At 41.8% G+C, this 27,248-nt stretch overlaps 1 protein-coding gene across 1 annotated transcript; it reads left to right on the forward strand.

Moving 5' to 3' along the window:
• The first annotated feature begins 441 nt into the window (after positions 1 to 441).
• On the forward strand, positions 442 to 27,240 carry pla2r1 (phospholipase A2 receptor 1). Its single transcript, XM_041943152.1, has 30 exons — positions 442 to 1,256; positions 3,055 to 3,435; positions 3,524 to 3,697; positions 4,058 to 4,222; positions 4,470 to 4,583; positions 5,685 to 5,834; positions 6,129 to 6,317; positions 6,426 to 6,589; positions 6,946 to 7,056; positions 8,631 to 8,743; positions 9,294 to 9,463; positions 9,590 to 9,798; positions 10,434 to 10,579; positions 12,042 to 12,126; positions 12,223 to 12,358; positions 12,453 to 12,488; positions 13,376 to 13,536; positions 14,801 to 14,865; positions 15,835 to 15,938; positions 16,027 to 16,163; positions 17,197 to 17,314; positions 17,487 to 17,626; positions 19,004 to 19,139; positions 20,325 to 20,560; positions 22,274 to 22,454; positions 22,569 to 22,703; positions 23,484 to 23,606; positions 23,692 to 23,868; positions 25,558 to 25,593; positions 25,730 to 27,240. The coding sequence occupies exons 1-30, from the start codon at positions 1,112 to 1,114 to the stop codon at positions 25,945 to 25,947; spliced, it is 4,455 nt and encodes a 1,484-aa protein (XP_041799086.1). The 5' UTR covers positions 442 to 1,111; the 3' UTR covers positions 25,948 to 27,240.
• Positions 27,241 to 27,248: the final 8 nt, after the last annotated feature.

Here is a 27,248-nt window from a genome sequence, read left to right on the forward strand (position 1 = left end):
GCACTAGATTACCAAATGTCCCAGGGCCCTGAAAGGTGCTATATCTAGTTCTAACAGCTTTATTATTTTACCTTCTGTTGTGCTCTTATTGTGCATTTGCCCTTAATAAGGTTGCTTTTCATCAAAAAAACCACAAGCAGAAAATATGGGGTCATATTGGAGGGAAGGAAAAGGGAAGTAATGGTAACATTTTCTATCTATCTATCTATCTATCTATCTATCTATCTATCTATCTATCTATCTAATCTAGCCCCTGCAAACAGTTGTGTAATGATTTCTGTGGCACTGGAGGAACTTTCCAGTCTGAAAAAATAACCCTGACAACATCATGATTATTACAGATAAGTGCATTTTGAGGGCAGAGGCATGACGTTAAAGATGCTGTTGACTTGCACCATGAGACACCGTAGGATCCAGTGTTTTATGAGCTTGTTCAGGGCATACTTGTACAATATTGTATTTCTACGTTTTCTTAAGTGACAGATCTGAATTTTTTGCCACCACCTTTATGGATTGTTTTTTAACATGTAACTGAATTTGACTGAGGGAAACTAAATGAGTCCAACCTTTGCCAATCTTTGAGAATAATTATAATCCATGCATATTATTCTGAAATGGGTCATTCTGCATGATGAGTACTGCTGATAGTTTAAGTATATTTTGATGCTATTACTTTTACTCAAGTGAAAGTTTGAATGCATGACTTTTGGTTTCACTCCTTTTACATATTGAGAAGATGGGAGCACTTCACTACTCATTGGTGACTTCTTCCTCCAGGCGTCCCATGAATGCGGTGAAGTTCAAAGTGAGATGCCGGAGTGGCAGCACGGAGTCGTTGTGTCCTGTTTATTTGCTGGATGCCTGTTGTTCCGTCGCTGTTATGGCTCGGCCCCAGAGAAAACAGTCCGGAGCGGCAGGAATGCGGCCTCTCGACCGGCGCGCAGCGGCAGCTCCTCCGTCAGACGTGACGTCGCTGGTCCCCCGCTGAAAAACTTGACTCGGCCGAAGTTTTTCTATGAGCGAGAAAACAACGAGCCCGAAGTCCCGTCTCTGACCAGGAGCCTCGGAATGCGCGGACATTGGCGCGTCGACACCGCATCCCGCCGTCGAAATGTTCGCGCAGTTGTTCCGTTTCGTCGACTCCGTGGCGGTGCTGGCGACTATTTGTGCAGCGGTGCTGTTGGCTAAAAGCTGCGTGGGTGTCACCGAGGAGGACGATGAGGTCCTGGATAAAAAGCAGCTCATGGAGTTTTACAGTAAGTTCAGTGATCTTGGCCGGGTCCTTTTTTCCCCCTTTTATTGCCCTCCTGCAACACAAGTCCTCGCTACATGTTTTGGTCGGATTTAGTCTTGAACACGGCAGATAATTATAGAAGCGTACTGAGGAGTGTGTGTGGAGAGCAGTAATCATTACAGCATGTTCTCACTGCGCTGACTGTGATGGTGATGGAAGTTAAGATCCAGTTTGCAGGGGACCCACCTAAACGTATCCTCAAGTCCCCCCCTGTGGCCTCTGGACCACAGTTTGAGCCCCACTGCTGCAGCCTGGCTCACATTACCAACATTGCTTTTTATTCTGTGTTGAAAGGGACCACTCAGGGGCTAAAGCTTTTCCACTCCGTCAAAGTTAACTTTGACGCACCATGTTTTTGTTTTTTAGCCCCTGGATGAATTCATGATTGAAAAGAAACATAAAGTGAAGTCAGACTGAGGAAAAGTGCACATCATGCAGCTCAGACCCAACAGCAATCTGGTTAACACTGGATAGTGTTTGCAGTAGGCCTGAAATGATCTGTTAATTGAGCGATAATCAATGACAGTTTTGAAAGTTGATCAGCTTATGATTGGGACGAGCATGTTCTGATTCACTGCAGTGTCTCATATGTGAGAAGAGGCTGGTTTTCTCTGTTTGATATGAATCCCTGTTGAGTTAGAGTTGAAATAATTGATCAGTTGATCAGCTGATTGACAGAAAATTAATCTGCTACCATTCTGATCATCGATTCACAGTCACAGTTGTCTCATCAAACAAAAAAAGGCTCATACTGTCTGGTTGCAGCTGCTATTTTTGTCTTCCACGGGATTTTAAATTGAATGAAGCATTAAATGATCCAAAGATTAGAGCTACAATGATTTGTCAATCGAGAGATAATTAATTTCTAACTATTTTGATAATGAATTAATAATTTCAGTCATTTTTCAAGCACAAATGTCAAACTTTTGCTGGTTTCCAGCTTCTTAAATATCCAGATTTGCTGCTTTTCTTTGTAATTTTTGATGTTAAATGAAAAGTTTCTGGGTTTCGGACTGTCGGTTGGACAAAAGAAGCAATTCTGAGACGTCACTTTTGGCTCACAATTTTCTGACATTTTATAGACGAAACGATTAATTGATTAATTGTGGAAATAATCAGCAGATTAATCAATAATGACAATAATCATTAGTTGCAGCCCTGCTAAAAGATTCAACAATGAAAATAACTTATTGTTGCATTCCTGCTTTGTCTCGTCATCGTCTTGATACTCATTCTGTCCTGATCAGATTACATTTAAACATCCCCCCAATGCACACTTTCATGTTGTGTGTGTATATTAGTGTTTTGGTGTAGACCGTGCCAGTATAAACACAGAGGAAGGACACCCAGACACTGAAAACAACCCCCACAGTCAACTGTTTGGGTCACACAGACTTTCAACCTCTTCTCAGGCTGAATGTGCGACACCCACGTCTCCTCAAAGCAATCTTTCAAACTTTGTAACTTAAGCACAGGCAATGTGAACAGATTATTTAGATCCAGTAACATACACTCTGTTTTTCATTTGCAGTATGCATTAGTTACATGAAGGATCAAATAATTCCTCCGGCTCTTTTCATCGCTGTCATTTATATACATTCAGTATTCTGTTACACTAAGACGTTTTGTTCGTTCAAACGTTCTCGGTGGTGTAGAAGCACAAATCCATCATCATCACCCATCCCTTGCGCCATTTATGCTCATCTCATCTGCTCATCTTCTTCCTCCTTTCTCTCTCTCTCTCGCCAATATCTTTCCAGAAAAGGGTCTGTTCATCCTGGAGAGCGAGCCGCTGAAGCGCTGCATCACGGTGGATCGCTCTAACCTGGTGCTGGAGGACTGCGAGCGGCCCACGCGCCGCATGCTGTGGAAGTGGGTCTCCAGACATCGCCTCTTCAATTTGGGCACCAGCACGTGCCTGGGCCTGAACATGTCGGACACGACGCAGCCGCTCGGCACGTTCGAGTGTGACACGGCCCTGCCCGTGATGTGGTGGCGCTGCAACGGAAACATGCTGTACGGACTGTCCCACTGGAAGGTGGCTGTGGCCGGACGTTTGGTGGTGGTGAAGAAAAACTCTTACCATGAGTGGAAAAGGTACAACACGCCCAGAGAGGGGCCCTGCTCGTATCCATATGAAGGTAAAGAAAAAATCTTGCATGTCAGCTGTGAACAAAATAGCTGATTTAGTTGCTCTCTAATTTGTCTTGTTGTGCGTTTTATTCGCAGATATCCACACTTTGCTGGGGAATGCACATGGCATGCCCTGCGCTTTGCCCTTTAGATACAACAACAAATGGTACTCTGAGTGCACGACTGAGGGGCGTGAGGACCACCTTCTATGGTGCGCTACCAGCACTCGCTATGATGAGGCCGAAAGATGGGGCTTCTGTCCGGTGAAAGGTAATAATGGGCACACAGACACGCTGGAGTATGGAAGAAACTTGAGTAAATACACCAAATGGCCTGAAGTATGTGGCCACCCCCTGTTTAAACATTTTAATGCCCCCATGCACAAAGCAAGGTCCATAAGGTTTTCTACTCATTGGGGCCATTTTCATATGACTCAAAAAAACCACAAAACAAACCAACTGCAAAAAAAAATATTTTTCAGTTACATTTTGTTGCTTCCTCAACATTGCCACTCTGTGCTTGCATTAATTTCAGACCATGACTCATACACTCCTACCCACACCTGGAGACATTTCACCTCTTTCCTTCTCTGCTTCATACTGCCTTTTCAATTCATGGCTGCATTCATAGATTCCAGTTGTGAGCGTTTCTGGGAGTCAAACCAGGAGCTTCGGGCGTGTTACCAGTTCAACCTGTACACCATCCTCACCTGGAGTCAGGCGCTGTCAACCTGCCAGGCTCAAGGCGGCAACCTGCTCAGCATCACCAGCCTGGCAGAGCACAGGTACATCCGAGGTAGGCATCTGGTAGAAAACACATACCGGGATCAGAGAGCTGCTGAATGAAACATCCACCATGTGCTGCACCTGTGTTGCAGCCACAAACATTACACCAGAACTGCACGACACTGCATCTTTTCTTGCTCAGTGGGACAAACAGTCGAGACTGGCTGACTTTTACCAACAGTTTACCAATGACCTGCAGTATTTTGGTTTCATTGGTCATTTTTATACAACATTCTTGTGTTTGTATCTTGCGGTAGATCGACTTGCAGGTGTTGGAGCGATGGTGTGGATTGGGCTGAACCACTTGAAGGATGGGCGGGGGTGGCAGTGGTCTGATGGAGCACCTCTGTCACTAGTCAATTTCACCACAGGTACTGATTATTTGTTTACTTCAGGGTCAGGTGAGAGGGCAGTGTCTGTTTCATGAGATTTTAACATGAATATATTCAGTGTGTAGTACTCACATTTAGGGCTGTGTGACATGACCAGAAACTCATCTCCTGATGTCCTGTAGGCTGTTTCCATATAACGATACATAGCACACTTAGCACATTTTCTGTCTGGTTGGTGTCAGCCTTTTCGCAGCTAAACCTCTTCCATGCAAGTAGCCACTCTTATGGGTACCAGCTCCTCGTTCGTTGTTTGCAGCCTGGAGTCCTTCCCCTGTCTGGAGTTACCCCATTCTGTGGCACCATCACTGTCCTCCATGTTTGTTTGTGTTGCCTTCATGCAGATTTCCTGCCTGTGTGGAAGAGAGCAATTTGCCGTCCTAATGATGAAAGATATTGCTCCTTGCATCCTTGCAGCTGATGAACTACATATTAACTAAGTTAACAACTGCATTGTGATGGTGGCTCAGTCCATTAGCTCTCAGTCCATTTACCAGTGGTAATCTATAGTGCTGTAATTGCACATACAATGCATTGTAGCTATTCTCAGCTGGTAATTAAATATAACTTATTTAATGTAATAAGAAATTATCTCAACTGCCCTAATATATAATTTATTCATGTATGCCATGACATTTGTAAGAAAAAAAATGTTGTATGTTGTAGTTTTATCACTGAAAAGACTCTGACCCGGAGCAGTAATCCCACAACATATCTAGTATCCCCCTCTCATTTTATACATGCTGCAAAAAAATATACAAGAAACACATGTTTCCATTGCCCAATTGACATATGACATATAAAACATGAAGTATTTCTTCATTTGGTCTAATAATATTGCTTCATAGTCACCTTTATCAAATGTGCACCCTCAGTTTGTGGTGAAGCTACTTTTCTACAGGCTTAACAACATCAGGTGAAAAAAAACATAAAGAAAATGAGTTGATTTTAAACAAATAATAACGCCAATCTGTTTGGGGCTTGTGGGTCCCTACAATGGGGATGAAATGCGAATGTTAATACACTGCGAGGGTTAAGACGAGATATGAGACTGAGCTTCTCCCGTCACTGTGTTCCCACCAGCTCTGCCCGCCAGCCCGCTACAGGACAACAGACAGTGTGGAGTGCACAACTCAGTCTACGAGGGTCAGTGGCAGAGTCTTTCCTGCGAGTCTGCGCTGCCTTACATCTGCAAGAAGACGCCTAACGACACCCGCAGAGCCGAGCCGCTGGGTGAGAGCGCGTGCACACATGTTGCGTGAACACCTGACATGCTGACTGCTTCCCTGCGTCTTCACCTGAGGCAGGGGCGAATTATGAGTCAGAACGCGTGAAGCTTTTTTAGCTCTTGTTGCTCTTGGCCTTAACAGTTGCACTGCACCTGGGGAGTGAACTTTTGACCTTCCTCTCTATTGCACTGTTGGCGACTAGACCAAAACAATGTCTGCTGTGAATCCGGGTTGTAAAAATGTGTTCTGGACAGTTGTGTTCTGATTTCTCCTCTCCCGGCTCTTCTTCATCTTACAGAGAACTGGCAGTATATCCACACAGAGTGTGCTAACGGCTGGTGGCCTCATAATGGTTTCTGCTACAGGGTGCTGTCAGAAGCAGGAAGTTGGGAGGAGTCCTCCCGGGCCTGTGGCTCTCAGGGGGCGAACCTCACCAGCCTCCGCTCCCTGTCTGAGGTGGAAATGCTGCTCAGCCTTCTGGCAAACTGTAAGGACCATCATGCAGGACGCACATCTGAAGTTCTGCCTGTTATAGACACTTTTTGGATAAGCTAAGTGGATAATTATTACTTTCTTGTTGGTGTGGTGTGTCCAGTTTCTGGGGAGAGTATGGAGGTGTGGATCGGTCTTTGGAAACAGGCATTCTCGCCGACTGTAGAGTGGTCTGATGGCTCACCAGTAACTCTCACTCTCTGGCACCAGTATCACCCTCCCCACAACCTGACGGACGCAACTCTTTGTGCCAAAGTCGACAGGAAGGTGGGAAACCCAGTGTTGCTGTTTTTTTTATGTAAAAACACTCTTGAAGCTCAACTATAATAAGCGAGTGTAGCGCGAGAAATTTCAAGTTTATTCATTTTTGATTAATCTGTCTATTGTTTTCTAGATTCATTGATTAATTGTGTGGTTAAGGTTGGCCAAGGTTGTCGTCAAATGTTTCGTTTTGTCCGACCGAACAGTTCAAAATCCAAAAACACTCAATTTACAGTGATTTAAAACAAAGGAAACGCACCACATCTCTCATTTCATCTTGAATCATAATATTTAATATATCATGTTAGCATGCGTTCATTGGGTGCTTTCCTCTGAGAGTGAAATGCTAACTTCTTTAACAGGTAGGTAACTGGCTCTTAGCGTCATGTGATGAGCGACTGCCTGCTGTGTGCAGAAGAGAAAGCCAGAATCCCGTTCATCACCGAGGAACCTGGGATGAGGGCTGTCCTGAGGTAGGAACATGAACACACAAGTACACACACACACATTTGGCTCAGCATGGACTCAGATAAGACTTAACACATAATGTGGCAGAACTCAGGTTTACACAGGGCTAGGTTGAAACCTAGTCGTATATGACTGGAGCATGAATGGTCAGCATGCTCTCAGGACGATCAGGGCCTCAAAAGCCTCGTGAGGACATAATTCAGGACCCTGTGTGCCTCTTTGTTTTGAAAGAGCAATGACCAATGAGGAAACTTCAACACTCAACCAACCAATGGTGTAACTTCTTCACTCAGTCAGGGCAGGGCAGACTTTCATGTTTATAGTGCCAGCTAAAAAAGCAAATGTAACATCTACAAACACAACATGTTTGGTTTCAGGTTGCTGTTGTTTAGATGGCCTCACAGTTTGTCACGTAACCAAATGATTTGCAAGAGAATCGGCTGTGTTGACTTGGTAAAATGACCTTTTAATGTTTTGCTCACTCTCTACTTGAAAGAAAGTGATTTTTTCTCTTTCCGACACAACTTGAAGTGACCTATTTTTAACTCTGTCGGGCAGATTATGTGCGGTGCAGTGTTACAATGGCTCCATACAGATCAGGACGTGCACCAGGCGGAGCCACACGCCCGCTGCAGTTCAGCATCCGAACAAGTTTCCCCTTCAGAAGCACAATGAGCTGATTCACTCCACTGCTGACGTATTGTCTGGCATTCATGTTGCTCCTTGACTCGGTTTACAAGAATATCAGACTCCTGAGTCATTGGGCTTCTTCATACCCTGGATCATGAGGCCAAAAATGGCCCTGCAGGCACAATATCAGTGGACACGCTCGAGCACTCTTTGATGATTCCTGCAAGCGTCTTAGCAAACAAAACTAGATTTTCCACTTATTTGTACAATTAGGTGATGCTCGCAACAGTGCGAAATGTTGCAAAAATATGACTCCAGACACTCTAGTTTTGTGTTTGTGTAAGTATTAGCATAGGACCCAAGATATAGGGAGGATGGGGGGTCGGTGGGATAAAGGGGTGAAGAGGGGGGCAAATTGACACCAAGTGTGAACACAATCCCAGCACACAACCTAACAAACAGTTTCGCTTATGACTACATGCATGTACACTGACACATAGAATAACCTTCACTCCAGATCAGGACTGGGTAGGTTTGACGGTTTCCTATAGTGCCAGTGTGAGACCTGAGCGTCGGTACTGATGCCAAAAGACATGTATCTTTAGCAGCGGATGGTAGCGTCTGGTCTGTTGATCTGTCTGTCTGTCAGTCAGTCCAGAGTGAAGACACTGATGTGTGTGTGTGTGTGTGTGTGTGTGTGTGTGTGTATATGTATATGTACTGTACATTCAGGGTCACTAGAGGATACTGCAAAACTAATGACATTCCTGTCAGCCAATGTTATGCATTGTGTTTAATGCATAAAGTTAATTGGGTAAAATTACCTAATCAATACCAGCATGCTAGCATGCTGATGTTAGCATTTTGCAGCAAGAAAAAGCTGCAGTTTTAAATAGAACAGAGTTCTAGGCACCAAGTTTGATTGGTGGGTTTGTTCTTGATGCTGCAGGGCTGGAAGCGACATGGCCACTCCTGCTACACGGTGACTAGCCATGAGCAGAGCTATGAAGACGCACAGATGGGATACTACTGCAAGGCTCCTCTTCTTAATGTGGAAAACAGGTATTTGATTATACTGTCGACAGCCATGGCCTCAAGGCATTATGTTTTCAGATTGTCCGTCCATCCGTACCTACATACGTCTGTCCCATTCTCGTTAACGCATTGTCTCAGGAACGCCTTAAGGGAATTCAAATTTGGCACAAACTTTCTCTTGGGCTTAAGGATGAATTGATTAGATTTTGGTGGTCAAAGGTCAAAAGTCACTGTGACTTCACAAAACCCATTTTGGCCTTAACGCAAGAATTCCTAGGATAATTTTGACAAATTATCATGTAAATGTGTCATATGATAAAAGCATATACGGTCATTATTCAACACCGTAACTCAGGAACAGAGGACACTTATCTTGGGTGTCAACCTGTGGTCCCTACAAATATTATATGAGTCTTAACAGATATTGATGTGAATACAGCTTCACTGGCTGGCGGAGGCATACAACTGTGAAGCGGTAATTCTGGTTGAGCAAATGATTCGGCGTGTTGAAAAATGTTGGTGGCAAAGGCGGAGCGTCCCTCCTCACCTCTCCTCTTCCTCTTCCTCGTGGTGACAGGTTCGAGCAGGCATTTGTCAACAGTTTGCTGAGTGAGAGTGGGGCCAACAGTAGCATGTATTACTGGATTGCCCTCATGGACAAGGAGAAAGAAGGAGAGTACTATTGGCATCTTCACAATGGCCTCTCTCTGCCTCTGACCTTCACAAACTGGAACAAACATCAGCCAGGTCGCCAGTTGTTTATTTTTTTGTTTGATAATTATGAATAAGTATCCTGTGATTGTGCTTCTGTGGGGATTAAGTTTAATGTGAATCTCTTTTCCCTTCATTTTCTCCTCCTTTCCTGTTCCTTAGTCAGTGCTGGTGGCTGTGTTGCTATGTCAGGTGGTCCTGCTTTGGGTCACTGGGAGGTGAAAGACTGCAAGTCTCACAAGGCCTTGTCATTGTGCAAGCAGAGCATCAGCAGCTACCACGATATCCAGCTGCCAGAACACCACATTGATGCCTACGCCCCCTGTCCTCCAGGGTGGGAATCACATGCCGGGCTGCTCTGCTGTTTTAAGGTTGGATCCTCCTCGTCTTTTTTCTGACCTGACTTCACCTTTGCGGCTTCATCTCCTCTTCTTGCCTCTCTTCTTTACAAAAGCATAGACAAATCTACTCACATTCACAACTACAGACAATGTATTTTCTGAATTTTCAGTTAATCTTCCAGTTATTTAGTCTATGAATTTATTCATCTTTTGCTCTATAACATGTCGTAATTTTACCAAAGAAGACGAAGAATATTCATTTTGTCATATAGTTTACTTATCAAAACAGTTGTTGATTAAGTTTCTGATGATCAATTAATCCATGTAATCAAATTACTTCAGCTCTACAGACAGGAATTAAGGTGGGTTTCAGAGGTGACAGTACTGTTTACAAAACCACAGCCTCAGAAATAATAATGGGTTTAAAGTAAAATTAAAATTATGACGTTTTGCCAAAAATACATTGACTGCTTGGCTGATATATATTTAAAATGTTGACACGTTATGTTAATATTGATATTACTACAAAATTCACAGAATATGTATAAAAATATAGAGAAAAAAATGTTTTTATGTGTGTGATGCATCTCCAGAGCCTTACCGACAACGTTTGTTGTCCATTTTAACCAGTAACTCTCAGCTGACAGTAGGTGTTGCTCTTCTAGGTGTTCCACGATGAGAAAGTCCTGATGAAGCGTTCCTGGGTGGAAGCAGACTTCTTCTGCCAGGCCCTCGGGGCTCAGCTGGCCAGTTTTGACCACTATGAGGAGCAGGTGTTTGTTAAGCAGCTCCTCAGTACCATGTTTGAAGGGTTGGTACAGCCCTCTGGGCCTCATCAGTGTGGGGATGTTATGAGAAATGATAAATGCATCAGATGTGAGTGTTGTGTTTTGAGGTTTTATGTGCATAGAACAGCGAGTACAGAATTTAGTTATTGGCTTTTGAGGATGAAACTTGGTCTGGGGTTGTTTTATAGTATGTTTACAGATTATTGCTTTTCTCCAGGGAAAACAACGTCTCCAGTGAAATAAGTCATGTAAGCGACGAATACTGTTTAAGATATCAAGTTTCTTAACTGCAGTGTTGAACAATGGAGGACGTGCTACAGAGTTGTTGTCAGAAAATGTTTGGGTGGTTTGGGTGGTATGATGACATATACTGTGAGATGATAGAAATTTGTGTCAGTAATAATGATGTTTATTTGTATAACATAAAAAAACAATTTTAAAAGGGGCTTTACACAAAACAAGCGATTAAAACAAAGATACAGGTGTAAAATCAGCAAGACAAAAACCGGTGAAACAGACATAAGAACAAAATCTAAAACCTGCAGTCTATAGAGCACAAGTCAAGCATAAAATTTGTTTTAAGACATGATTTAAAAGACGGAAATGCTTTGCTAGGCCTGAGCTGCTCAGCCAAAACCATGAACCTCTAGACACAGGAACAGCCAGCCGGTTCTCTGAGGACCTCCAGCTGCACACAGGTTGGTGATGTGAAGGCAACTATGAAATCTAATCTGGAGCCTGCCGTGAAGAGCCTTAAAAGTCAGTAAAATCATGAGGAGACAAAGGCATATATAGCAACTTCTGCATCTTTAGAAGTCCAAGCTTTCTTGACTATGTTTTTCAGGTGATTAAAACAGGACTGGACAAGCTTTGCACATATGATGCTGGGAAGTGTTTTCTTTCCACAGGCTTGGTGTTGTTAGCAATGGCACCAAGAAAGCGCTTGTTTTACACATGCAGGTTTTCTAGGTTTTCTGACTAGAATCAAATTCTGTTGTTTTCAGAATTTAGTTGAAGAAAGACATCCGATCTTTCACATCTGCTTCACATCTTAACCAGACAGGACAGATCACAAGTGTTAGAGATATATCATAATCATAATCAGCGTTATTGGCTAGAAGTATGTTATTGGTTATAAGTATGTGTCCATGTACAGGGAATTTGACTCCAGTTTTTTGGTGCTCTCAATCTTACACACAGTTCCAAGAACAGTTTTCAGGGAGAAAGAAGTAGAGGTGCATCTAAAAACAGTGATTACAAAGCTGAACTAAGATAGGTAAACATAACCTTCAAGTAGACGAAAAAAATGTCTGTGTATGAGGGCAAGCATATAGAAGCCCCGAAGTCCTAGGATTGAACCCTGGGGTGCTCCAAATGATTTTTTTGTGCCCTGGTGAGTTGAGAGTTGAAATGTTAAAAGCTTAAAAGATTTGCTCAGTTGGACTTGCGTTGCAGTGTGTTTTCTGTTCTGCTCCTCTTTTTTAGAACAGAGGGTCGCTGGTTCTGGGTGGGTTTAAATAAGAGAGACCCTGAACATCCCGGCTCCTGGCAGTGGTCTGACGGTTCCCCCGTAAGTACCCAGAGATGTTCGCTAAGTATCCACAAGCCTTGGATAATCAGAGGGCATCCATCAAGGTTGTTTCTCGTGTGTCTTTGCTTCGGGCAGGTAGTGACGTCCTTCATCGATGATAAAAACGAGGAAGATGACAGGAGGGACTGTGCTGTGTACAGCGACCTGACCAACGCGCTCACGCCGCAGCCCTGTGATACCAAACACGAGTGGATCTGCATGCTGCCCAGAGGTAAACACCCTCACACCACCTCGCTTCACACAGACATGCTGCACATACGCACATCAGCACTGCATTACTGACTAAACTCTGATTTATGCTGCAGGTTATAAACTGGAAAAACCATACTGGTACACTGAGCGTAAGTAGAATTTTCATTTACATCTTTGCTGCTGGCATACACAAACTTTACAGACACTGATACTGTCTTCACCACTGTATGATGTAAAATATGTCAGGCAAATTTTCTTATGACCTGCTGACTGGAAATATTTATCATTTGGCAGAAAATGCTGTTAAATCCACATACAACCAAATGCAAACCCAAACTTATAATACACTTAATATTAAACTTAATATTATACTTTAAATTTCCTGTGCTTGTTTTCTTAGTTGTATTACTGCCACATTTGTCTACTTGGGATAACAGCGCCTTACCTTTTTTTTTTTCGTGTAAAACATAATAAAAACAGAATGTAAACAAGCTGTGTTCACTGACAACAGTTTTACAGATTGTTCCCGAGCCCATGTAGTAGTATCCCTCATACACGTGTTTCACAAAGTCGTGAACCTCACTTCATCCTTGCTTTCCAGGATGCCCCTTTAATAGCCAATCATGGTACTATCACCTGCTGCCAATCAACCTGTTTACCTGTGAAATGTTCCAAACAGGTGTTTTTGGAGCGTTCCACAACTTTCCCAGTCTTTTCTTGCTTTAACCTGGTGTTTTACATGAACAACATAAACATAAAAAATCTGCTAAAGGGCTGCTGATAGGCATCTAACCTGAATTACATACAGTCAGAAAAACCTCAAGTAACACTGGAAAATTCTTCCATGTTTCCATATTTCTATGTTTCTAATAGATATGTAAGTCAAGAGTGTGTGTAATGGCATTATTAAATGTGAAACAGCATTAGTCTGTCAGCAATTAGGGCTGTGTATTCATTTGTTATACCTATTGATATATTTAAGATATTATTACTTGAAAATGTGTACAGTAGAATTGTCCTCCTGGCCCTCCCACAGAGAGCGAGCCCTGGGTGTTCTACCGCGGAGCTGAGTACCTGCTGGCAAAGCAGCCCTTCGACTGGGATGCCGTCGCTCTGGCCTGTCAGATGATGGGTGCCTACCTGCTGTCCATTCACTCCAGAGAGGAGCTGCACTTCATCAAGGAGCGCTTGCAAAGGGTCTGTTATTGCCACCGCTCATGTACATGTTCACAGAATTTCAGTATTGCCAGACTACCATATATACTGCTGTATTTGTATTAGAAGGCGTCTATGGCAGCAGACAGCATTGCTGAAATAGCAAACATTTTTCCAGAATATTATTTTTTGTACATTTTTGTCATCGTTTTCATTTAAAACCAAAAATGATCCAAAAGCACACACACACACAGGTGTTTGGTTGAATGTAAATTTTAAATTAAAAAATTAAATTTTGTAAACAAGCATTCCACAAGATTATATATATATATACAGCACATGTGTGTATGATATTAATGTGACAACAAAATAAACGTGTCCTGCATACCAAAAAAATCACAGTAAAACATGTAGGATGAAAATAATTCCAAAAATTTATATTGCAATATCTCTCTTTAGAACTTGTTTCATTGTAAAACATGTTGTATATAAATTTATTTTAGTCATTTCAATAACTGTTTTATTTAACAAAATCATACAGCTTATTCAAAAAGAAATGTAATGATTTTAACTCATTTTAAAACAAAATAATTACTCAGTTGCAGTTTGCAACATATTAAAACAGTATTATTTTTATGGAAGTACAGCAACTGTCTTTTGATGAATTATAACTCTTCATTGCTCGTACTATGATGTTAATAATTGCAGTGACCGAAATGAAGCCAGGAGCTTTTGATATAAACCCTTTTTTTTTTTTTTTTTTTCCATTGAGCAGGAGCACAGGTTCATACAGGAGTTCACAGCCAAGGCAATGTGCTGGACTTACTCACAGAGGCTGTTCTCCACTTAAAGGCCCACTAGGCCCATTCTTCCAGCAGTTCATACACACAGTGAAAAGCAAACACGTCCATTAAAAAGTGTGAACAAAAACGCCACGCTTGTTTCTCGCACAAACTCAAGTGTTTACAGACGCGCCTCGACAAGATGAAATGTACCTCATATGTGGACACTTTCATGCTCAAGTGCCCCCACACACAAATGGAGCAAGAAAAAGGCTGTTTTTTTTGTTGTTTTTTGGACCACACTAAAGGAGTCTGTCATGGTGTTGAGGCTTGTGAGGGGATAAAGGGAACAAAACAAGGCGATGAAAGAGCCGAAGCATGGGCCAAGAAGAGCGTCTGAATGGTCTCTCGTGTTAGAGAGGCTCTGAAAAGTCCATCGTCCAGCCCAGTGAGGACTGGATTTGCAAAGGAGGAGGGTAAAAGTGGAGTAAGTTCTTTTTCATCTCTGTTTCCTTTCTCCCCAGCTCTCCCTGGGCCCGACCGACTGGTGGATCGGCCTGTCCGTTGGGCAGCCTGGAGAGGAGGTCAGGTGTGTGTTCTATCAGAGCAGTGGATGCTTTGTACTTGCACAAAAAGCAATTTGCAAGAGCTGCTTACGTATAGATTGCAAATGGTGGCAGCCACTTGCAAATTGAAGATAAATATGAGTGAGTTGTACAGGGCTTACCGGCAAATTTGGTGAAGTAGTCTGCAGGTCTCTGGAATGCAAAGTAAAGCCAACCAAAGTTTGGCAATCAAGTAAATTATTTCAAGTGCAAATCATTTAAACAAACTTGCACTGAATACATATTATACAAAATAGAGCCCAGCTACAAAGAAGAAGGGTCTGCAGGTGTTGCCAAAAAGAAATGTAACAAAAGAGGAGTCCCAAAGGTTTAGTATAAACTACTGACCTGTCTAAGCAAACAAGTACATTAAAATAAAGCCTCAGCTGATTGAGTTGCTCTTCTGTTTCCCTTCCCAAACAAAACACAACAGAGGTTAGCGGGGCTAGACAGAAAACCTACTGCAAGCAGCTTTTATGTAAAGATGACTTCAGTCTCAGAGTAGCCTACAGCAAGCGCCTCAGATTACAAGTCAAAAAACAAGCAAAAGGAGAGACATAGGCGCAAGATGCAGACATCTGAAAACACAGAGGGACATTTTGGTCAGAGACACTTACCATAAGAACTTTACCATTTGTTGCCAGATTTGGTGGAAAATTCTCTGCCATTTGACGAAGGAATCTGAGCAACAATTCTGATGGGAGAACTAATGCCTGTAAAGGGAACATAATCGAAACAAAGAGTTTAGTAAGACAACAATGTGTGTTTCCATCCACTTTCACTTTTTATGCAGGTTGGAGTTTACTTTATTTGCACATACAGTAAATATAGAAAAACTGGACTTAAACTTTTTATCTGGATGTAATCACAGCCGTAGTTGCATGCATGAAAACTTACAGACAGGACGTCAGCTAGGGCCATTCATTAATTCAAGTATTTGTGTTTGTTTGCAGGTGGAGCGACAAGACAGAGGTAGATTTTCAGAACTGGGCAGAGGGGATTGCCAGAGGTGGTCCGAGGAGAAACAGATTGTGTGTCACCATGTCCTCCTCGTCAGGTAAACGCATGCACAAGCAGAAACACGCGCTGATGCATGTGTGTTTGCACATGCCAGAATGTGTTGAGGATTTCCCGGTATGTTGCAGGGAAGTGGTCGACGAGTAAGTGCAGCGATCTCCACGGCTACGTTTGCAAGAGAAAGACTGTGTCCGTGGTGGAGACTCCCAGGGAGCCGCACTACATCGGAGGATGTCCAGAGGACTGGCTGTACTTTGGACACAAGGTTCAAACACACACAGGCATACATACACACTCTTGAATCAAGTATTAGTAAAATTGGTCTAATAAGATCTTAATATCTTGTGAAAAAAGTAAGGGTTTTCCTCCCCACTTCTGCAGTAGCTTTAACTGTCTTTGTCTAACTTTTTCAGATATATGAGTTGAAACATCGTGACAGGCTTCCACATTTTACCAATCATTGGCTCAATTAATAAGAAGAGCCATCCCTTGTATGTTACCCACCATGCACAAAATTGATCATTGATTCATGAAAATAATCACTTTTCCTTAATCTGCCTTTAGTAATTTAATCTGGTAACATCTTCATTAATTCTCATTGCCATTATCCACTTATTTTGCTGCAGAGGAGTCACTCCACCATGTTTCTGTTCTAAAACGTCCACCTCTCTGAATTCCCATCTGCCTCTGGGGCTGAAGCAGGATGTTTGTGTTTACATTCACTGTTCTTGAGTGAGTTATGTCGACAACTTCAGAGTAACCCCCCACTGATGATGCTCAAGCTGAGTCAACCTCACATAAAGAGTAAAACCAGCTGATCCCCTCTTAAATCATCTACTTGTGTCGACTAGTATTAGATCTCAAAAGGCAGTTTTCTTTCAAGTAAATCACTGCATTGTTCAGGTAGTGTAGATTGTTGCCAGCATCAGTACAAATTCTGGGCTATAAAAGAAACACTTTGGAAAGTTATTTATACACCATCATCTGACCTTCACAGACAGATGATGGTGAACACTGAAGAAGTTAATGCCTTTTGTGACCTAATTTTCCTCAGATTCAGTCAAGAGAAGCAGAGCTGTGGCGATGCATGAAATCAGCTGCCAAACTTATGCTTTTTTCTTGTTTCACCGGTAACATGAAATTACATCAGTCTCTGTTTATTAAGAAGGACTACATGCTTGGGTCTTTTTATCTGTGAATCCTGACCTCTACATACATGACTCCTGCTGGTGTTTGGGGAATATTAATTAGCATTTCACTGTGTGATGTTCATGCTTTGTGTGTGTGCGTGTTGGCAGTGTCTCCTGCTTCACCTCCCTGGCAGTCCAAAGGAGGGAAAGACTTGGAATGATGCCCAGTCCATCTGCTCCTCATTCAAAGGCTCGCTGGTCGCTATAGAAGACGAGATTGAACAAGGTGGGCAGGAAGTGAACTATATGACCATCTGATGGTTAATTTTACATGCATAGCACCATAGGACAAGAACCTTTAGTTGTTGTGCTCCTTTATAGCTACATTAAGGAATACTGCTCATTTTTTAAAATTTGAGATTTTTTATTTTCCTGTTGACATGCCCTCACTTCTGCAGCGTACGTGACCATGTTGCTCCAGGGAAGCTCTGTAGGTGTGTGGATTGGTCTGCAGAATGAGGACACCATGAAATGGACCAATGGGAAACAAATCAGCTACACCAACTGGTCTCCAATTGAACCGAAGAGTTATCTCACTGTAAGCTTAATACTTCAGGTTGACCTACATTGCCAACTGTATATGCATTAGTGTGAATATGTGTCCCTCACAAGGTCACAGGTGAGTTGTCTAAGTTGAAAATTACCATTTTGTGTGCCGGTGACAGCCATGGCCAGAGGCATTATGTTTGCAAGCTGTCCGTCCATCCCTTCGTCCCATTCTCGGAAATGCAATATCTCAGGAATTTCTTCAAATTTGGCACGAACATTCGTTTGGACTCTTTGATGAACTGATTAGATTTCGGTGGTCAGAGGTCACTGTGATCACACATGACATGTTTTTGACCGTAACTCAAGAATAATAGGCTAATTTTAACGTATTACATAAATGTCTCATGGGATGACATTTTCTATCCTAAAGGTCAAAGGTCAGCTTTACTGTGACATCACAATGTTCTGCAAGAACACTTTTTTTTACCATTATTCAGCACCATAACTCAGGAACAGAAGGGGAGGTTGTGACCATTTCACATTTGGTCCGATATTGAATTGGTGACACTAATCTTGGGTGTCCACCTTGTTTTAACCATAACCCTTTCTTCAAAATCTCCATTACATATATGAGGTGGGACAGACATGGATGTAAAATGCAACAAGGCACACAACCATGAGTCTGTCTGTGAATAGTTTTAATTATTTGGCATAAAATGTGCATATTTGTTTATATGTAGAGGGTGATATTGTGCTCATCACTATTCTTACAGTGTATACTAGCCACTGCTTCGAGATGTATTTTTAACACTGCAAGTCCTTGTTTATTTTCCTTGAATCACTTGATTATAACATTAGACATGAGCCTCAGCCACTGCGAACAAAGGAGAGTCAGAGCTGGAGCTTTTTCATTGCAACCAGAAACTGTGTCATAGTTCCTGGATTTATCCATAATTGTCCCATATCCTGAAACTGAACTACTTTTAACTGCTGAATGTTGTTGTCAGGTTTCTGCTCGCTATGTTAATCTTTATCTTCGCTGTTTCAGTACACACAGCAGAAGTTTAATCTTTAGATCGGTTAAGATTTGATTGGCTTTTTCTAACCAAAATGCTCTATGATAGTCGTTCTTTACTGCTTTCCTTACATTAGTATGTGCACAGAAGAGAGAGTTTTTTGTACATCCAAGCCTTGGGAGTGCCCTAAGTAGCAAGTCTCAACAATAACAGTAATGCTAAAAAACTGGACTAGCAATTTATGTCAAACTGTTGACGGGTTTCAGGTGACGGCACAAGACGAGCAAAGGTGTAACCACCATTTCACCTGTGCAAACACACCTGATATCGTCTGAGGTGTCTAAAGTATGTGAACTGTAATTTTTGTGAATAGGTTTGTGTGTATTGATGCATGCTTTATGAACCCCCAGGAGGATGACTGGCTCACTTCTGATGAGCCACTGTGTACTGTTCTGTCCAACAACCACAACTTCCACTTGACAGGGAAGTGGTACGATGAGAAGTGCAGCGAGAGTGGGTATGGCTTTGTTTGTCAAAAACCTCAAGGTAAGAGACTCTCAGTTTCTGAAGCTTTGCTTTTATTCTGTTACTGTCAGTCTTTCTCTTTCACTGTCAGACCCCTGTAGCTTTCTGATGCTGAATGCTCTCTCGTACACTTCCCTTGCAAGTTATTCTCTCTGCTAGTCAAAAAAAAGCCTTTGCCAGCATGAAGTGGAATCTTGTGTGCTGAGAAGAGTTTCCTGACAGTCACAAATAAAGATTAACAAACACATTAGCAAAATAGAAAACACAAGGACATTTGAATGAAAATTAACGAGCGGCTCTGAAAATCTCGGCTGGGCTCCAGATTGCATCTTTTTTTTTCTTTTTACCTTCAGTACGTGCTGCAGCTGCCCTTACAAAATACATATTGTTGCATGCAGTATGCATACAATTGGACATACTAATTTGTCACAATGCACATTGAACTGAAAAGTATGTGATTTGGAACGGTTCATGTAAAATTATTTGGGAAGCTGTTGGAGGCTCGCCTCTCCTTGTTTTCCCAGAATCTCTGTAATAGAGGTGGCAAATGCAAAGTTAGCATTGCCTATAGTCATAATGGCCACATTTATCGGAAATATCCCAGGTTGAAACCTATTTCCTTTAATGCAATAAACTCATAAAACACACTGGTGATGGTGGCCAGTCACGTTTCTATGGATACACCAAGCCCCTCATTTCATGTGGCATGGCATTATTTGATTAAAAATATAGCTTTGATGGTTAACCTTAAATACTGTATACAGTTTGACATTTTGGGAATGCACATATTCACTTTATTGTCAAGGGTTAGAAGAGAGGATTGACACTGCTCTGTCTGTCAGTCAAAAAGAAGCTACAGACAGGAAACAGCTTATTTTAGCATAGACTGGCAACAGGAGGTTGCAGCTTGTCCAACAATAACAAAAATGTAGTCAGCTCCTCTAAAGCTCAGTAACAAACACATTGCATCTTGTTTAATCCATAAAATGATAACAGCAAGACTCAATGAAGTCACTGCTCAGACATGACACGCTGTAACTCGCTGCAAGACAGTGTATAAGCCCAAAATGTCAAACATTTCCTTTAACTGATGTGAGTGACAGCCAGTCAACATTAACTCCCTGTAGTAATCATTCTGACCCAGCCTACCAGGATCTGACCTTCTTTCCACACTCCCCTCTTTTGCCCTTTCTTTTCTTGTTACAGATACATCCAAACCCCCCACCCACTCCTATCACCACCCTCCCCCCGACAATATTGAGTACAGGAGCCGCAGCTACAAGGTTGTGTCTGGCAACATGAGCTGGTACGACGCGATGCATTTGTGCATAGAGAATGATTCTGACCTAGTGAGCGTTACAGATGCCTACCACCAGGCTTTCCTTACTGTCCTTGTCAATAGATTGGCAGTCCCCCGCTGGATTGGACTGTATAGTCAAGACGTATGTATCCTCTCATGCAACATGTACTGTATACCTCTGCACTGTGTATGTCTGCTGTATGTTTGTGTCAGAGAGGTGGCTTTGTGTGTGTTTGTCTGCTTTTCTACAGCGTATCTTATAGAAATAGTTTGACATTACTCTCTTGACCACTCTCATGCTTGTGTGGTAAATATAAAGCAGCCAGTTCGCTGGCTTGGTTCAAAGGCTTTTTTTTTTTTTAATCCTTACAAAAACCGGTAGTTTTATGGGGAGTTATTTGCCAGCTCTCACAGTCATGGTGACGACTGACACCAGAAAGTCAGATAATATGGTAGATAATTTTTTTTTTAAATTTCCTTTGAACCAAGCCAAGCTAGCTGTTTCCCCCCTGCTTTCAGCCTTTATGCTAAGCTAAGCTAAGATAATCATCCACTGTCTTTAGCTTCGTCTAACTCGAGGCAATAAAGCACATAAGCATATTTCCCAAATCTATTCCCTTTTAATTTATTAGTTAATAATACACATCTACATGCATGATATGCATTATTAGTTAAATTCTTTTAATGTGCTTTTTGTCCTTGTTTTTCTTTACCAAAAGCATAGTTTGTGCATGTCAGCATGTTATTACCATCCTAAAACTGGAGAGTGTGCTCTGCTGTACCATGATGCACCACCTGACGAGTCTTAATTGCTTGTTTTTGAAGACTTTAAACAGTTTTTGAGTAACAGGTACAAATTTAAAGCTAATGGATATCCTGTAAATAAATGTTAATATTGGGAAATATGTAAACTACAAGTCTGACAAAGGAGAGTATTGCAAAAAAAAACATCCTAAAAGATTCTTTAAACGGACACCTAATGTGTTTGGTTTGGCTTGTTTTACTTAAATGCCTGCTGGTGGCGAGTTACATTTGTCTCACATGCCTCAAGGGTTTTATTCCTGGCTTTTAGAGGTATTCTATCCACAGACACGAGCTTTCCCAGCAGACATCAGAGATTTAAGATTTGGTTTCAAGTCTTGCTCAGTCCCTGCGGAATGTCTTAGTCATGGAGAGAAATTAACACAGGAAGTGAACAAACTGATTCTCTCTTTGCCTCTCTTGTCTGATCTTGTTCAATTTCTGTCTCAGGAACCACCCAAAATAAATCAGTTCTATTGACTTTTATTCCACTCATTAATACAGCAACCACTGTAGTCTAATACTAACAAATGCCTTAAGTATTATTGTCATGGATTAGTAACTATTATAACTGCTTTGAATCATGTTGCTTAATCATTGTATCATTGAACGCTGAGTGTGCGTCACGTCTGGTGAATCAGTCGCTGGAATCCCCCTTAAGCAAAGCATGGGGCTTTCTTTATCTAGAGGTTAAGAAAAGTATTTTAATTTGAGTTTTCTAGATTTGTAATGCTTCTAAATGAAAAGCAGACCCAGAATAAAGTATTTCAGTAAGCATGAGAAACTTTTGAGTCAGTTGTGGAAAGATTTCTTGTTATTTAGTTAAAAATAGTAAAAGATACTGTACGCAGTAAAAACAATCAAATACATGGCCTGCACACTGGCAGACACCCAGTACCACTGACAGAAATTGCACATGTGCAAAGTATTTCCCCCAAAACCTTTGTATTAAAACTGCTATGTGTGCACTAGCTTGCATTTTAGATAGGTGTCAAGTCTTTCTGGCCACCACAACTTCTTGACTGACACATTGGTGACTGTGCCTTCCTCGCAGAGTGGCATCAATTATCAGTGGTCAGATGGCAGTGACACGGTGTACACGCACTGGGACGCAGCCGACGACGACGAAGACATTGTGTCAGGAGAGTGTGTGTACATGGACGTGAGCGGAGGCTGGAGAAGAGCCGACTGTGAAGCTCTGCTACCGGGTGCCCTGTGTCATGTTCCCCCACCAAGTCAGTGCCACTTCAAGGAAACTTGAAAATCTGAGAGCTTCTCAGCTGTTTCTGTTGCTCATAATGTGTGAAAATACACACCGTTTTCTGCCTCTCTCCTGCTGTCTCTCACAGGCAGCAAACCATTTATCTCCTATGAGGTGGTGTGTCCCTCCACGTGGGTGAAATTTGAAGAAGGCTGTTACAACTTTGAACCTGTGGTGCAGAAACTTACGTTTGAAGAGTCGAGAGAGCACTGCAGGCAGAAAGGTAAGATTCATGAGCTGTGATTTTGGTTATTCATTACTTGTGTTAGGCATTATCTGTGCCATCTCTGTGCTGCATTTGTCAAGATGACAATGATATCATGATTGAAAATTTGAAAAATAAATGAAAGATGTGGCTGCTTTATCACTATAATCTGTAGGATGGATTGTATACTCCCCCTACAGGTCAAGTGGAGGAGCTGCTTTGAAAAGCACCAAGCTTTAGATAATTGTAGTCAAGTTTTTAATTAGAAATGTCACTCAGAGGAACTAGATAAATAGTAAAATCCTGCTTAATCTGAAAAAATAAATCCTTGTTTTTAAGGAAAAGTTTGACGTTTTAGGAAATATGCTTCTCTGCTTTCTTGCAGAGAGTTAGAGTCAGCACCTATCTCATGTTTGTAAAGCAAATATGAAGCCATAGCCAGCAGTCAGTTAGCTTAGCTTAGCAGAAAGACTGGAATCAGGGGGAAACAGCTAGCCTGGTTCTGTCCAAATGTTCAAAAAAACAAAGTGGAAAGTGTAGTTGTACTTGTATTCACTTCCTGGGGTCCCTGATCGTTGCCTGGCAACTTCTCAGTGACGACAAGACAGAGCCAAGGAAGTGGTTTCCCCCTGTTTCCAGTCTCTATGCTAAGCTAAGCTAACATTCTGTTGGCTGTAGCTTCATAATTGCTGCAAAAACACGATAGTGGTGTCTAAAATCAAGAACGTGAAAGGCAAAGAAATGTAAACTATTCCTTTAAAGTAGTCGTGAGTTTGTTGTGCTACTGTCACTTTCCAGTCAACACTTCAGATGTCCTGACCATTGAGAGCGAGAAAGAGAATCGTTTTATTCTGGAGCAGCTGTGGTCGTCGGGGTTCCTTCATCACACTGTGTGGTTGGGGATGTACTTCAACGTTGACAGTAAGAATCTATAACTCTGCCATGCTCATCAGATGATCACGATCCCCTGCAGTCTCATTTCATTAATGGAGGCCTCTGCTTTCAGCGGATTCTATGGCCTGGGTGGATGGTGCACCGATAGACTACACCAACTGGCCCAACAAAGCCCCAGACTCCAAGCTGCTGACTGCTGATGCCTGTGTTACTACCAGGGTGGTTGACGGTGTGTGGCACCTGTCACAGTGCACCGAGCGGCTTGGCTTTGTTTGCAAAACCACCATAAGTAAGTTGAATCGGGGGCTGTAGCTCAGATCTTGGGGGCCTAGTGAAAGAACAGTGGGCCCCTTGTATTGAGCTCATACAACATATTGGAATATTTATTGGCCTTGTCCAGATGTGGGTCCCCAAAACCTTTTATCGACGTAACAATGCCACAGGGTTGAAATTAAAAAGAGGAAATGAATTAACAAAGAATTAGCAGTAAGTTTTGTGTGGATAAAAAATTGTGGACTATAAACAAGATCATGTAAGAACAAAGGCTCTGTTTATGTCAGTTTGGGGAAGGGTTTTCCTTAGAGACTAAGGCACAAATGCATGAAGCTGGTCAAGTGATCGTACCCACACAATTTAAAGTGGCTATTATAAATATTTTTATCAAGAATTGATCACATATCTGCTTGTATGGAACATTTCAGCATCTTTCAGCTCCTTGTTTTCGTTTTCCAGTTCTGCTTCAGCTCTGATAAAACCAGCTTATGCTACAGACCCAGCAACAAACAGGAAACATAGTCAGCCAATGGCTGGTGGGCATAGAGGAGCCTATAGCTGCTAGAGAGTCAAATAACTGTGCAAGACAGAAAACTGGCCCTATAGTTGCAAAGTGTTTGTGTATCCAAGTGCAAATAATTGATAGATCTGCTCTGTATCTACTGGATGTGGAAATAAGTAACCATTTGCCAACAAGTTGGCCATAACAACGTTAAAGGTGATGCTATGGCAACATTGTGTTTATGTTTCGGCTGATGCATAGTTCACAGAAAAATCAGTAATTGCAGTTTTAAAAATCACAATTCCGAGAAGCCAGCATTCTCCAAAAGAGGCCTTGGAGATTCTTAAACATTTGTGCCCGTATGCACAAAGATGTGTCGATTTATTCAGGATAGAAGGGCTTTCTGCAAAGTTACTGGAAAAAAGAAGATCAACAGTAGGCCACGTATGCCAAGTTTCAGACAAAAGGTGGACAAAATAGCTGGAAACGCTAATTAATATAATGAGGTAAAAATAAGGTTTTTATACGGATTCTTTAGATAATTGTGTCTGTGCCGCTTTTGAACAAGATCACGTTTCATGGCGATGGTCTTTCGAGAAGTAGTGTCAATGACTTCTGTTTTTGTTCACATGACGTGGTCTGAACACAGGGGTTCCCAAACTTTTCCAGCAAATTTGGAGTCTCCCAAGACCCAAACTTAGAAAAATGTATCATGAATTGCCAGAACATCTACATTTATAAACTACTGATACAGGTAGCAACACATCCTCTTGAAAAAAATCTTTCACTTGCCCTGATGCTGAGAATGCATATTTAGAGATGTGTGTCCAGTTTGTTCATTTTTAAGCTCTCATGGCTCAGCAACCTCCATACATAAAACACATCGAGGCCTCTGCTCTGCACTTTCGAACCAGAGAGAGCGAACATGTTTCAGATCCAGGCTTGCGGGTAGAGAGAGGGACAAAACATCTGAGCTGAACAGACCAGCAAAGCAAAGGACAAATGGTAGTTAGTAGATGCAGCTCAGGTATCTGCGTAGCCCTCTCTTCTTTTATTAAATAGGAAAATGAATATTCTCATATCACAGCATGGTTGTGCATTCTACTCTGCCAGTTAGTGACCAAGTAAAAACTGTATTTTGGAAAGGCTGCCCAAGACGATGCATCACTAATGTTGAGCTTCACCTTATGTGTTCTTTTGCAGATATAGTGTCTGAGGTGGAAGTGGAACCGCTAAATGGTAAAGTGCACTTAAATTGGAATGATTCACACTATACTGATTCATGTATACACATAGTTTCTCATTGTGAGGCGAGAACCTAAGTGATCATACGGTATATGGTTAAACATAGGAGCTGTCATGTTGTGTATTTCAGGTTTACATCACAGTATCATCCCTGCAGCAGTGCTGGTGGCTGTGCTGATCTTTGCCCTGCTGGCAGGAGCGATGTGGTTTGTGTACAAGAGGAACGCTTCACGTTTTCAGGGGCTCCCGACTCTCGGCAGCGCCTATTACAGACAAACCAGCTCACAGGCCACAGAGTCGGACGGAAATGTGCTGATCACAGACCTGGAGACTCACTCAGGAGAATAGCACTCAGTGACACCCGTGTCTTTTTTTTAAGGTCTCCCCCCATTGTCTGTCTGTCTCTCACCATTTCACCATCAGGTATAAATGCCACATGACACTGTAAAGCTGTGACGCTGACTCCTCAGGACAGTGGTGAGATGATGATGGAAAACGTCCGTTCTTCAATCTGAGGATGTGTTTGAAGGATCCCCCATCACTCTCTCCAGTTTTCATTTATTCGGTTCGTTTCAATGAGACAAATGTTCATGAGATGTTTCTTGTGTTGACACTGAAGAGCTCGCGTTTGAATTTCTAGACAAAGTTCACGTAAATGAGAATGTTGAAGAAGGGACGCTAGAGAGCTTGAAACTTGCTAAAAGAGGTACTGAAGACTTAATGTTTGTCAAAATCCTGCAGTATGAGGATTTCATCCATTATACTTACTAAACTAATATTTAGGAAGGTTAAAGACAATAAAAAACAAGAACGGTTTTACTCAGTAAGATTTAAACAGGTGAAGAAAAATCTGGGTCAGCTTGTCACGCTCAAAAGAAGCTTTCATCATCGTAAATAAGATGCAGGTCAATGACAAAAAAGAAATCGGTGATATTTTTTATGTAATTTTGCATATTTCATTCAGGAGCTGTTAGAGCTGCACATGTGGTACAGCAATTTTGTCAGTATTACTTTTGTATTTTTGTTTTATTTTTATGACGCATACATGCTGTATATTGATACCAGAGGGTTTTTTTTTTTTTGTACATTCAAAACTAACAATACCTGTAAGGCTATATCAGATTGGATTTGTTCCCTTGTTCACTATTGTCTGCTGATGCAAAACAAATTATTAGATGTATTTTGCACAATTTCCTTTGTGTTTTAATAGATTAAAGTTAGGCCTAACAGTTCCAGTTTTCCTCACTATGTCTGGCTGTGTGAATAACAGAGGCATGAAAGAAATAGGGGAAATCCTCTGTGAAATCCTTGTCCCCTGAGTTCCCCATTTCTGTCTATTAATTACTTCACTTTTTGGAGAATTTCTCCTGAAACCATGACTATAATTTACTATTTCCTCCTAGAACATCCGCATTTAAGCTTTGCAGGGTCAGTTGTCTTGCATTTTTGGTCCTTTGCTAACAATTTTGCCACTCTTTTTGGATAAATGTGTTGTATCCTTAATGGAGAGTGTAAAATACTAGTTTGCAGGCTTGCACCTTCTCGTGTTTCGCCATCACTACAAAATGACATTTCAAAGGTCAGAGAATGCCTTGCTTTTTATTACAGAAAAGTCTAATAAAGGGACAGTGAAAAAAAAAAGAAGACCA

Source organism: Chelmon rostratus, chromosome 1, assembly GCF_017976325.1.
Source record: "Chelmon rostratus isolate fCheRos1 chromosome 1, fCheRos1.pri, whole genome shotgun sequence".
Lineage (NCBI taxonomy): Eukaryota > Metazoa > Chordata > Actinopteri > Chaetodontiformes > Chaetodontidae > Chelmon > Chelmon rostratus.

Coding starts and splice junctions, on each gene's coding strand:
- pla2r1 (XM_041943152.1), top strand. CDS start 1,112: ATGTTCGCGCAGTTGTTCCGTTTCGTCGACTCCGTGGCGGTGCTGGCG. Junction 15,939..16,026: donor CACCATGTCCTCCTCGTCAG/GTAAACGCATGC, acceptor GGTATGTTGCAG/GGAAGTGGTCGACGAGTAAG. Junction 19,140..20,324: donor TGTTTGTCAAAAACCTCAAG/GTAAGAGACTCT, acceptor TTCTTGTTACAG/ATACATCCAAACCCCCCACC.